This window comes from Rattus norvegicus, chromosome 13 (genome assembly GCF_036323735.1).
Source record: "Rattus norvegicus strain BN/NHsdMcwi chromosome 13, GRCr8, whole genome shotgun sequence".
In the NCBI taxonomy this organism is placed as follows: Eukaryota; Metazoa; Chordata; class Mammalia; order Rodentia; family Muridae; genus Rattus; species Rattus norvegicus.
Genome location: NC_086031.1, coordinates 74,847,804 through 74,860,215, shown reverse-complemented (window position 1 = coordinate 74,860,215; position 12,412 = coordinate 74,847,804). Strand labels below are relative to the sequence as shown.

Below are 12,412 nucleotides of genomic sequence, written 5' to 3'. Positions count from 1 at the left end.
CCTCCTTCTCACCCCCCCTTCTTCTTCCAAAGGTAACTTCAGCAAGGCAAGGGAATGTTAACGTAATTTCTGATGCTGAATCTTACAGGCTTTCCCATAAGTCCGACCATTGAGATGTTGCTCGTTTATGTAGAGATGGCAGTGCAAACATGGACTCTGCCAGAGTTTCCACTGGGCTACTCAACTATTTACAGCTTATTTCATGCCCCTCTTGCATGGGGCTCAGCTTTTCTGAGGTGCTCAAGGGATGGATCCTCTTCCCAAGGACACTTGGCAATGTAACTGAGGATCTCTAACAACACTTAGTAGTCCAGGGATGACATTGTCTATACAGAGTTGTCATAACCCAAAGCCAGTGTTTCCTATATTTTGAAATGGATTTTTAAAGGCTGGCATTTGAGGAAAAAAAATTAATAGATTCATGGAGAAAAAGGGAAGGTAGATGTTCACCCCTACTCTTTCCTTGCCACTTTCCATCTCAGGGAACAATTATCCAAGGCCCAGCCTTCCGGCCCTTTGTCTGAATGTGACTCACAGGGTCTGCGATGTTTATGGCTTCTCCTGGTCTTAGGTCTTAGGTTGAGGCTGCAGAGTCATTATCATTCTTTCTGCACTATAAAGCACTGGAGGAAAGTGGGACTCGGAGTGACATTTTGCTGGCATGGACAGTCACCAGCTCAGTGGCTGTACTGGCTGGTTTCGTGTGTCAACTTGACACAAGCTAGAGTCATCACAGAGAAAGGAGCCTCCCTTGAGGAAGTGCCTCCATGAGAACCAACTGCAAGGCATTCTCTCAATTAGCGACCAAAATGCAAGAGGGTGTAGCCCATTGTGGGTGGTGCCATCCCTGGGCTGGTGGTCCTGGGATCTATAAAAAGTCAGGCTGAGCAAGCCAGAGGAAACAAGCCAGTGAGCAGCACCCTCTATAGTCTCTGCATCGGCTATAGCTTCCAGCTCTTCTTGAGTTCCTGTCCTGACTTTGTCCAAGGATGAATTATGATCTGGAAGTGTAAACCAAATAAATCCTTTCCTTTCCTTTCCAACTTGCTTTTTGGTCATGGTGTTTTGTCGCAGCGATAGAAACCCCAGTTAAGACAGTGGGTGTACCTTGAGTGTGGGTTTAGACCTATGAGCTGTCTATAATCCTTCCACCCACAACCAAGAAGAACAGTTTCCAGCAAAGGCAAAGAACAGGGCATTTAGAATAGGGTTCCTTAACAGTTTCTCCTAACACTAATATGAGGGATTGTAAGCATCTTTGGCTTAACTAATTTTTAATTCATTATTTTTGAACCTTGATGTATTCCAGTCTGGCCTCAAACTTGCAATTCTTATGCCTTAGCTTCCAGAGTTCTGGAGTTAAGGAGTGTCATCACACTCAGATTAACTTGGTTTTACTTAGGGAAGATAAACTCATTGATTCAGAATAATACCTCAGTGAGGGCTTGTTATTTTCTGATTCATGAGCATAGCCATTTTCTATACTCTGAACAATAATTTGGCTTCAGTTTCTCAAAGGTAGAAAATCCATATGCAGAAATAATAATAATTAACAATAAAAATGTTCCCAACCCTCCAAAGCTCACTTCCTTTTTCTAGTCCAGGGTCCAAGGTTAGATAACTGAAGATATCTTCGAGAAAGCATTTGTCTGGGTCTTGGAAAATTAGCTCTGGAAACTTCATATTCAATGTAGGAAAGCTGTGCTTATTAAAAGAATGTTACTAGGGGAGCCATTGTATGTTATTTCAAGCTGTAGTTAACTGTCTGCGGGAAATCTGAAGGGAGGAGAAAATGTAAACAAATAAAACGACAGCCTGCCTTTTTCTTTGACTGGAAGAAACTCATGGAGGCATGGCTGTCTTGTGTCAGAGCACCAAAGGATCTTGCCTTTGCTGGGTGAGACTTGAAGGGATCAAGCTTACAGACTTGGAAGGACAAATTGCTACCTTCCTGTCTTAGTGTGTCCATCGCTGTGAAGAGACACCAGGACCAAGGCAACTCTTATAAAGACAGCATTTAATTGGGGCTGGTTTACAGGTTCTGAGGTTCAGTCCATGATCATCATGACAGGAAGCATGGCGGCATCCAGGCAACCATGGCACTGGAGGAGCTGCGAGTTCTATATCCTGTTCCAAAGGCAGCCAGGAGAAGACTGGCTCTCCCATGCTGGGCATAGCTTCAAAGTCCACCCCCACTTCTCCAAGAAGGCCACACATGCTAACAGCACCACTCCCTATGAGCCAAAGCTTCACTCCACCACACTTCCCTTTGCACAAGGAGCTATTAACTTTCCAGAGGAGAGGGAGATGCTGGCCCTGAACTTCCTAAGCCTACGTTACCTTTGTGCCCCTGTCCCCAACTCTACGAACCCTTTCCACTCCTGCTCTAACTCACCCCAACAGAGTTTTCGAGAACAAGAACCTCTTCTGCTTTGTGTTGCCAGAGTCTAGAATGGGGCTCGTCCATCTCAGGGCCGTGTCCATCCTCTGAATGAAGCTGCAACTGTGCCAGGACCACATGAAGGGCTGTTGGAGCACACACGGCACGCTCCCACCCTATGCCCGTTTCCAGTTCTGTATGCCTGCTTAACCCTAGAATTTGCACTTTTAGTAGGCTCTTAGGTAATGCCGGTCGGTGGTCTAGGTTTTGGGGATCGCCTCCAGAACTGCTGTTGAAGGCTCTCAGAGATAGACCGCACTTACTAGTAGGAATGAAGCCCTCTGTGGGAGTGCAAGGTCCCAGGGAACATGTGTTTCAGAAGGAATTGTCACTTTAGAGTCTAAGGACCAACCTTTGAGTCTTGGCAATCTCAGTTGTGGCGTCTGGGACCTTAGGCTGTCATAAGTGAATCTCTAGCATCTTATTTCCATGTGGGATCTAGAAGAGTCCAGCCCACCTTGCAGCCCTGTGAGAGTCACAGCAATTAGATGTAAACGTGAGTGTCATTGTTGCAGGAGGGGAACTTGATTAAGTCTGTGATTGATATGGCCTCTTATTGCCTTTTATGAGCTGAAAAAGCAAGTACACTTCTAAGTGGATGACGAATGTGGTAGGGGAAAGAGGCGCCATATGAGTGAAGTAATTAAAGCAGATTCCAGACAAGACGTAATGAAGCATTAAATTGTACATACGTCCCCAGGAGGGCTCTCGAAGTTCAGGTGCGTGTGTGCGTGAGTGTGCAAGTGTGTGCATGTGTGTGTGAGCATGTACGTATGTATGAGTGTGAGTGTGTGTGTGTGAGAGAGAGCATGTGTGTATGTGTGAGTGTGTGTGTGCATGTGCCTGTGTGTGTGTGCACACATGTGTGCAAGCCTGTGCATGTGTGTGAGTGTGTGTGTGTGTGTGTGTGTGTGTGTGCGCGCGCATGTGTGTGTGCTGGGATAGAGGGTGAAGATCGATGAGTAGAGTTGAGGTAGACTGTAAGGGAGGTGAGGGTTTGAACAATGGAGGGCAGAGGGCAAATGGACCTGTTCACCACAGTAGTAGAGACCGTGGGGTCAGAGGTTGCACATGTAGGCAGCCCAGTGACCAGTCTGCACAGCAAGCAGGATGAGTCATCTTCTACATGGTGGAAGGTAGGATGCTAAGCTTAAGACAATGAAACAGATTCTCCCACAGGGCCTGGGAGACGGAGTGAGAGGGAAGGTTGCTGGGTGAACACAGGCCCTCAGAGACGAAAAGAGGCCCCGGTGGCAGCTGTGTAGAGGTGGGAAGGGTGACTTGAGAAAGTAGGGTTAGATCAAGGGTATGTCATCAAACAAAGTTCATGGACTCTGGGTCAGGGGTGGCAGGGAGAATGGTCACTGTAGTAAATTCAGGACACAGGGTGTTTAGATTGAGTGAAGGGTAGTTAGACTGCTGTTGTGTTGGTAGAACTTCCAAATAAAAATGCTGTTGAGGTTGATGGAGAAACAGGGCTGGTGTTTGAGTGTCAGGCCAGCAAGGAGAACCTGTTCATCTACACTGTTCCATTCTGAGTTAGTTGTGGTTACCCGAGATACACAACTGGATCCTTGGTGTTTTGGGCCTAGATTTTTCCTGCTGGGGCCTTTTTTCTCAGCTCCTGACTCCCTTCTTGTCTCTCCTGCAGGGGATGCTCTTACCTACCACAATGGTTGGAAGTTCACAACTTTTGACAGAGACAATGATATTGCCCTCAGCAACTGCGCGCTGACGCATCATGGCGGCTGGTGGTATAAGAACTGCCATTTGGCCAACCCGAATGGCAAATATGGGGAGACCAAGCACAGTGAGGTAAGTGGCCGGCGAACAGCTTTTCTGTCACAAACTTTGCCTGTCTCTACTCCCAAAGCGATGACATCCAGGTGAGTGGGGTAGTTTCCCCCTCTCTCTGAAGCTCCCAGTCAGGTCAGGAGGCTGTACCTCAGGCTTCATGGTGTCACCAGATGATAGATACTACATGGTGTGCGTCTCACTTCCGCACATCTATTCATCTGCATATGGGTGATTCATTGTTACTGATTTATAAAGAGCCATGGTGTGAATCACATGCTGTCTCACTTCATTTTTAAGTTTCTTTTGTAATATTTTAGAGCCAGGGTGGGACTCCTGTAGCCCAGGCTGACTTCATACTTGCCTTGGAGCTGAGGCAAATTCCTGATCCTCTTGCCTTTACTTTTTAAATTCTGGGATTATTATAGGCATCTGCCACCACATCTGGCTAAATTTTTGTTGTTGTTCATCTGTTTATACAGACTCTTGCTATATAGCCTAGGCTGGCCTTGGACTCTGGGTCTTCCTACCTTAGCCTCCTAAGGGTTGGGGTTACAGGTGTGCACCACCATACCTAGCTATCAATGTACCTTACTAATTCATAATCAGACCCTGTTATAGAACAGGTTGTGGTAATGAACTACCACAGGTTAGGTGGTTTAAAAACAGACTGGCATGTTTTACAGTTCTAGAGTTTCCTGATTCAAGACCATGGCGCCAGCAGATTCATTCTTGATGGAGCCTTGCTACTTGGCATGGAGACAGGCACTTTCTAGCTAAATCTTCACATGACACACAGAGCGGTCACCTGACCTCCTCTTCTATCGTAGGGGGCATCTAAAAATGACACCTCAGAGGGCTGCCCCTGAATACTACCAAATTGGGCCAGTAAAATTTCAATATGCAAAATTCGAGAACATAAACATTAAATCCAAGGTCAGTCACTTGGTTGCCTTTTCTGGTGGCCTCTCCGTTATAGCAGGACTCTCTGTGCCTTGATCACTAGGTAAACAGGTTGTGTTTTAGGTCAGACTTAGCCTTGGCTCCACTTTAACCCACGCCTCCAAGAGTCTTCTGTACCCTATTCTTGTCCCTCTGTCAGGACAATGTTCAAGACTCCGTGTGTGTGAGGTGTCCTCTCTTGCAAACATTCCTGTCTGTACTTTCATGGACTGCCATGATCCTTGCATATCATAGTGACTCTTTGCCAGCTATAGGACATCTGTGACCCCTCTTGGCTTCTTGAAAATTACACTTTTCTCCTATTCATGGTCAATCTCCTGTCTTCCATACACCTGCCTTGGGTCTCTAATTTCCAATCTTAGGTCCTGATCTTGGCCTTCAGGAAGCCACCTGTCCCCAGAACTCACACATACCAATATTTCTGTAAATATTAGCACTTCTTAAATCCAGGCACATTCTTATTACTTTTGTTCTTACCACATAGCCAGAACTCCCAATCCTTAAGTGATTATTTTTTCCAAAGGGTAGAAGAAATTTGCCCCTAGGGCAATGAGGAGGGTTGGCCCAATGAATCATGGTGGCAGCATGTGGGCCGACCAGGGGAGCTTGTGCTCAGAGATCAAATATTTGAAATGAGCAGCCAGCATGCCCTAAACTGTCCCTGCATTTGCTAATAAAAGACATTCATCTGGTTAATGTGCTTTTCTCGGTCTGCAAACCATTTAGCTTCTTGTTTATTATTTACCTCACAAATTAAAATACATAAAATTGGTCACTTGGGCTCTTTATTGGCCAGGTTGCAAGGTTATTAAGTGAATTAAATATTATTGTGCTCACCAGTCAAAAGACATAAAATGAAATTTAGTTTTCAGCAGGCCATTTGTTACCCCAGCGCTAATATCTAAACAGCCTAAATTGAAAATGATTTTACACAATTGGCTAATTAATATGTTTATTTTTTCCTTTTATTTTATTTTATTTTATTTTTTTTTGGAAAAGAACAGTGTACAGCAATGATTTGCGGCTCTCTGCCTAAGTTGACCCCCTTGTCACCCTTGTGCCTCCCCTACATCTTGGGCTCACTGTCCGTCTTCCCACCATGGAGGCTTCTTTCTCTGTCCACTCAGCTTGTCAAATTCCAGGAGAGGGTACATGATCTGGCCCTCCTATTTTGGCTCATAACCCATCACTAGTAGAAATTTCTCTTCTTTTTCCTCTTCTATCAGAGAGCGAGTGGTTTCTTGCTCTTTAGGATTCCCCCCTACCATAAGCCACCTTACTCTTCTCCCAGATACTGGTTCTTGATGTTGTTTGTTTGTTTGTTTTACAGGGGGTGAACTGGGAGCCATGGAAAGGACATGAGTTCTCCATTCCTTACGTGGAGCTAAAAATCCGCCCCTTTGGTTACAGCAGAGACCGTTTCTCTGGCAGGAAGAAGCGGTCCATAGGAGGGAAGGCAAGAGTGTTCTAAAGGCCATCTGAGCTGTCTTCACAGGAGACAAGAGAGGCTTGGGGCGGACAGGGTGGGTGGTGGTGACGGGGGAGCTGAAGTTTGAGGGATGCTCAGAGCCTCTAATTTCTTAGATTGTTGGGTACACAGTGCTAATGATGTCATCATGCTTAGACCGTTAGAGGTTCCTTCCATGTCATCTGCATGTTTGCCCGTCTCTACTGAGGGCCCCGAAAGCCAACAATGTTGTAACTGAACAATACATATGGATAGGACACCGTGTTGGAAACACGAGGTTTTTCAACCCATCCTTACTTAATGACAAATGCATCGATCCAGTACATCGATAACAATATCAATTGGAAGTCTTTAGCAATTGGTGGAGATCTCTGTATGCGACTGATGATATAGATTTTTTAAAGAAAAAAAAAAACAGAGTGAGGTTCTGATCCCCCGGGGGTCAGAGCTGAGGCAAGCTGAGGCTTGTTGTCTCCTGGTTCTCCTGGTTTTGAGGGGAAAGAATAAATCTTACTCCTTTTAAACTTCCTGTGTTTAAAGAACGAACGAAGAGACCACAAAGGGGCCACGATGCAGTCATAGTTAAGTTCTGACTAGTCTCTAGCATTCTGGAGACCAAAGCTCCCGTCTTATTGCTATTTTTAACTGCCCCTTTTCTAGACATTTGCATAATCTCTTCCATAGATCTGCATATGTTGTAAATAAATTTGCAGTCATTTCAACTTTAAATAGCCAATCTCTCTAAATAACTGGTACCCTCAGCTTTCCCTGACTCACCTCCACGCCCCCCCCACTTCAGTCAGTCCCCAGCCTCCCTTCCCTGCTCTCCACACTGGAAGCTTCCTCATATCACCCTTCTTTCGTGTTTGGTATCATTTTGGAAGGTTTTCTGTAGCCAAGTCAGTGACCATTGAAGTAACTTAAATTCCTACTCAAGAAAACAAAAATAAAACATTTGATTTTAAAAAAAGATGTCTTGTGTTATTTTCTCCCCTAGAATTTTAAACTATGTACAACTGAAGTGATAATTTGAACGTTACCCTGGAATTTGGTTGGCTGTGGTCTCTTACCTGTGTGACAGTAGACATGGAAACCAGTGTTATTTGGAATGCAGTAGAAGTGTGGGAGTGGGAAGGAGGGCAAGTGTTCTAGAAGCTGCACTTTCCCGTCTTGTCTAGGGTGTGTGTGTTGCTTAGCTTTCTCAGGCTTCACCTCTGGGTCCATGCCAAGTCATACACCAGAAACCACTTGTGTTAACCATTCAGGTTTTCAGGATCCCCACCCGTACCCAGGCAAACACATTCAGCAAGGCCACAGCAATGGCCAGATCTGATGATGAAGCTCGCTCGGCATTGGGGCTAATCATTTAAAAAAAAAAAAAGTGCATACGCATTGTCATTGACTCAAGAATCTAGGAAGTGGTGGCCTACTGGAGAAACAAAAGGACATGTCACAACAGTCCTGGTGCTAACAGAGCTTGTACGCTGTCCTTTATTCATCCGCTTGTTTATTCAACATTTACTGCTTAAATCTCATCATGTACTGGGTTCTGTTCTAAGTGCCAAACCTATCCAAATAAACAGATTCATACCTTGTTCTACCTATGCTAGGCAAAGGCTGACAATAAACAGAATATGCTTCTAGCCTAGGAGTGGAGGTGGTCAGTAAATAGTGAATCAGCTCTATAGTTGGAGACTGATGAGCGACAAGTTTGTAACTTTAAGAAGTGATTGCTGCTGAGAGGAGCTGCTGAGGTGGCGACGGCAGCAGAGATGGGTACTGTAAAGACTTTCCTGAAGGGGAGAGATTCTCAGAGACAGATTCTCTCAGTCTTAAGGCACTTTTTTGGGGGGGGCATAAGCCCTAGGTAACTTCCTCCTCGGTCTTGGCCCCTTCTGTAGCACCTTCTAGCTCCATATCTTCTCCTCAGATTCTTTCTTCCCTGTTCTATACTTCTTTGCACAAATGGACCTCATCTCTGCAGATAAGAGTCCTTGGGATCATCGTGATCAGGTCAAATCTATTAGCAGGAAACTGCTTACCGGACAAAGGATTCAATCCCAGCACTAGCCCAGAGCCAGAGAGATTGCCTACAGTAGCAACACCCTCAGCTTTCAGCAGGCTTCCTAAGTGCGCTTGTTAAGACATTGTCTTGGTCAGTGTTCTATTGCTGTGAAGAGACACCATAACCACGCTTAGAAAGGAAAGCATGTGATTGGGGCTGGCTTACCGTTTCACAGGCGCAGTCCATTGTCATCACAGCAGAAAGCATGGGAGGCACACAGGCAGACATGGTTCTGGGGGGGGGGGGCGGGTAGCAGAGTTCCACATCCAGATCCACAGGCAGCAGGGAGAGAGAGATCCTGGGCCTAGCTTGGGCTTTTGAAACCTTAAACACCCCCCGGCCCCGGACACACTTCCTCCAATAAGGCTATGCCTACTTCCACAAAGACACACCTAATCCTTTCCAAGTAGTGCTACTCCCCGATGATCAAACCTATGGGGGCCATTCTTAGTCAAACCATCACAGACCAGGTTGGTGGGCTCCCTCTTCAGATGTTATGATCCATTAAAACTGCTCCTAGGATTGCTAACCTCTCTGTGTCTGTGTAGTTCTATAGCCAAGTTCTATAGCCAAGTTCTATCGCCATAGCCTTTGTTCCGGAGGACGGTTTGATGGCATCAGATGACACCATGCCCATCATTGACCCCACGGTTTGGCCACTGAACTGAACTGTGTGGGAGACTGAAGCTGTTTTAGCATCCTTTTGCATGTAGGTCCTTTGTTGCCATGGAGAAATATTCAGCTGACCTTCAAATAGTTTACTGTGAGCAGAAAAGGGAATCTAAGAAGTTCATTTCACAGTGTTTATAGAGCGGGCAACATCCAAGCCCCCAACCTTCCTGCATGCTGTCCTTTGCTTTAACATGGCCTGCCCAGCAGTCTTTTCCAGTCATGGAAAATGGGCCTATGAAATGGGTTTTGGGGGCGATCTCCTTTTCAGAGAGGTTCAAACACTTTTTCTTAGAGCCAGGTTATGGATCCTCAAAGATCTGAAGCTCAAAGGAAGTCATTCCATGCTTCAGGATGACCCAAAGTGAAAAGAGACTTAAGAAGTTGGGATGCACTAGAAGCCAGGAGCAGAGCACCCAAGTGTTATCTCTTCTGTGCATGCACAAGGTAAAGTCGAGCAAGCAAACTGCTACCCCTGGTCAACTCTTAGAACTATTGAAGACAGGAAACAAATCAGATGGTAGTGGCTTAAAGAAAAAGTGAGTCACTAAAGTCACTAAGTGTGTGTGCATATGTGTGCACGCGTGTGTGCCTGTGTCTAATTCCACTAAAAAGGTTTTAGGGGGCTATAGTGATGGTATCAGATCTAGAAAGACAGACGGAATCAGTGAGGGAAGCAGCTAGACACTTGGGAGAGTCAGGCTGCACATGAATGACACGGGGGCGGCAAAGTGGCTTCTCTGGCTGAGGACCCAGGGAGCCAGCGGGAAGGACAGGCAGGGGTCATTGCTGCAATGGCTGTCAGTTCACACTACCATTCAGAGCCAGCATGAGCTTTGATGTGTGTCTTTCTGCTCTTTGCCCCTCCAGAGATCCCACTCCACTGGGTCTCGGGTGAGTTCTACGCACCTGAGCCTTTCAAAGTTCCCCAGGGGCCTCTAACATCAATCCAGGGGTGAAAGCCACTGTTCCCACATAAGCTTTTGAACGGTGGAGAGCTCTCAGAGGTTTTGAAACCTTGAAGTGGGATGACAGGCTTGTATTTTGGAAATGTTAGTTTGGGGACAGGTTGGAGAGGGCAGCATAGTGGCGTTTTGAAAACCACATAGAAAATTGTGTGTGCGCATGTGCATGCACAACATGTGTGGACATGCATGTGTATAGGACACGGGTTTACCCTGCGTCTCCCTTGGCTACCTTCTACTTCATTTCCTGAGACAGGCTCTCATCCTGAGCCCAGAACTCACCGATGTGGCCCGTCTAGCCAGCCAGTTTGCTCTGCCTCCAGAGTATAAGGATTTACTTCAGGTGGGCTGCCACGGCCACCAACATTTACCTCAAGTCCTCACACCTGAGTAGCAATCGCTTTATCCACAGAGCTATCTCCCGGTCCTTGTGTTATCTTTGATTGACATATATCTGTGGGGTAAAGCGTGACATTTCAATATGCATGTACAATGTGAAGTGGTCAGTGCACGTGACTGGCATCGCCATCACTTCAGACATTTATCATACCTTAGTGTTGAGGACATGCACAGATCTCTCTCCTAGTTACTTTGGAATACACGGTTAATCCTTGTCAGCCATAGTTACCCCACTGTGGTTCAGAAAGCCAGAAGTCATTCGTTCCATCTACACCCCTTACCCATCCACAAGGGGTGTGGTATAGGGAAAGGCGGAGGCTCGCAGACAAGCTCACAGCTGCTGTAATAGTTCTCCAAGAGGCGCTGATTTTCTTGATCTGTGTCAGGAAGAGATCTGTAGAATCAGCAGGATTTAAGGAGGACTGGCTTCAAAGGCCAGTCCGTGAACCCCAGAGCTTGAAGATATTTACGGCTGCTTCCTCTGGAAATGGGTTGGCATTTATGTTTGTTGAGTTTGAGTGTTTTGTTTCATAACTTACAATTATTGGGGATTCAAGGATTACAGAAGCTAGAATATACTGCAGGGGAGTGTAGGGGGGGAGAAACAGAAGAAAACAAAGAGAGGGGCAGAGACAGACAGACACAGACAGACAGACAGACAGACACACACACACACACACACCACAGAGATTTTCAAAGAATTGTGATCAAGGGAGAAAAAGAGAACTAGGTGTGGGCTGTGTAAAGTGAGAGCGTGCAGACAAGGAGGCACCCAAAGAACTAAAAGAAAAGCTTCTGGTGAAACTTAGTTACTAGAAAAGGTTCCCTCATTAAAACAAGACAAAACAAAACAAAGCAAAACAAAACCAAAAACCTTGCAAATCCTCACTAGTTTAGACCTTCCACCAGGGTCAAGGAGAGCTCAACAGAGTGGATGGGAGGCAGTCAGCCAGGTTGGAGTTTGCAGCATGGGGCAAGAGGCCTGCTATACCCACTCTTGCCAGTAGATGGCAGTGTTGTCTTATCAGGTGCCTTTCAATTCAAGAGCCACTCTCCTCCACAAAGGGAAGTTCTGGAAGGGTCTCCACTTTTCTTCCTTCCTGGCTCACATTGTCTTGAGAGTTAGCCAGTGGGACCTTGTTAGCATCCAACCTGCCCTTCGTGGTTTCGCCAGCAGTGTTTTTCCTGGATTAACACAACAGGTAAGCAGGTACTTCGTGGAAGGGGTTGCCTAGTTCTTCCTTGTCTGGTCTTCTAGGCAACCTGTCTACCACTGTGTGTGGGTTGAAAGTTCCAGGAATAGTCAAAACTTCCTAAAGTGCCCCTGAGAGTGGATTGTTTCTGTGCATGCTTTGAGGTCCAGTTCCAGTGTTACATAAATAAGTAAGGTTCCCAGGTTAGCTCATAAAATCCTGCCCATTACAGAAGATAAACTCCTATGTAAGTCTAAGTGTAACGACAGCGAAGAATAGTTCCGGAAGCTTGTAAACTTTAGTTATTATTACATTTGGCTTTTTAGTTTTTAAAAAAGATTTATTTTAGAATTACTTATGTGCACCAGTGTTTTGCCCTTGTATATGTTTATGCAGACCCAGTTCATGCCTGGTGCCCAGAGAGGCCAGAAGAGAATGTTGGATTCCCTGAAACTG

At 45.9% G+C, this 12,412-nt stretch overlaps 1 protein-coding gene across 1 annotated transcript in view; it reads left to right on the top strand.

The window, feature by feature from the left end:
- The window catches only part of Tnn (tenascin N), a 67,204-nt gene extending 59,574 nt beyond the window's left edge, over window positions 1–7,630 (top strand). Inside the window, exons 21-22 of the mRNA NM_001107189.2 lie at window positions 4,092–4,255; window positions 6,528–7,630. Of these exons, the coding sequence (NP_001100659.2) occupies window positions 4,092–4,255; window positions 6,528–6,668 (305 nt within the window). The 3' untranslated portion in view covers window positions 6,669–7,630. The remainder of the gene's footprint in view (window positions 1–4,091; window positions 4,256–6,527) is intronic.
- The last annotated feature ends 4,782 nt before the right edge of the window (window positions 7,631–12,412 follow it).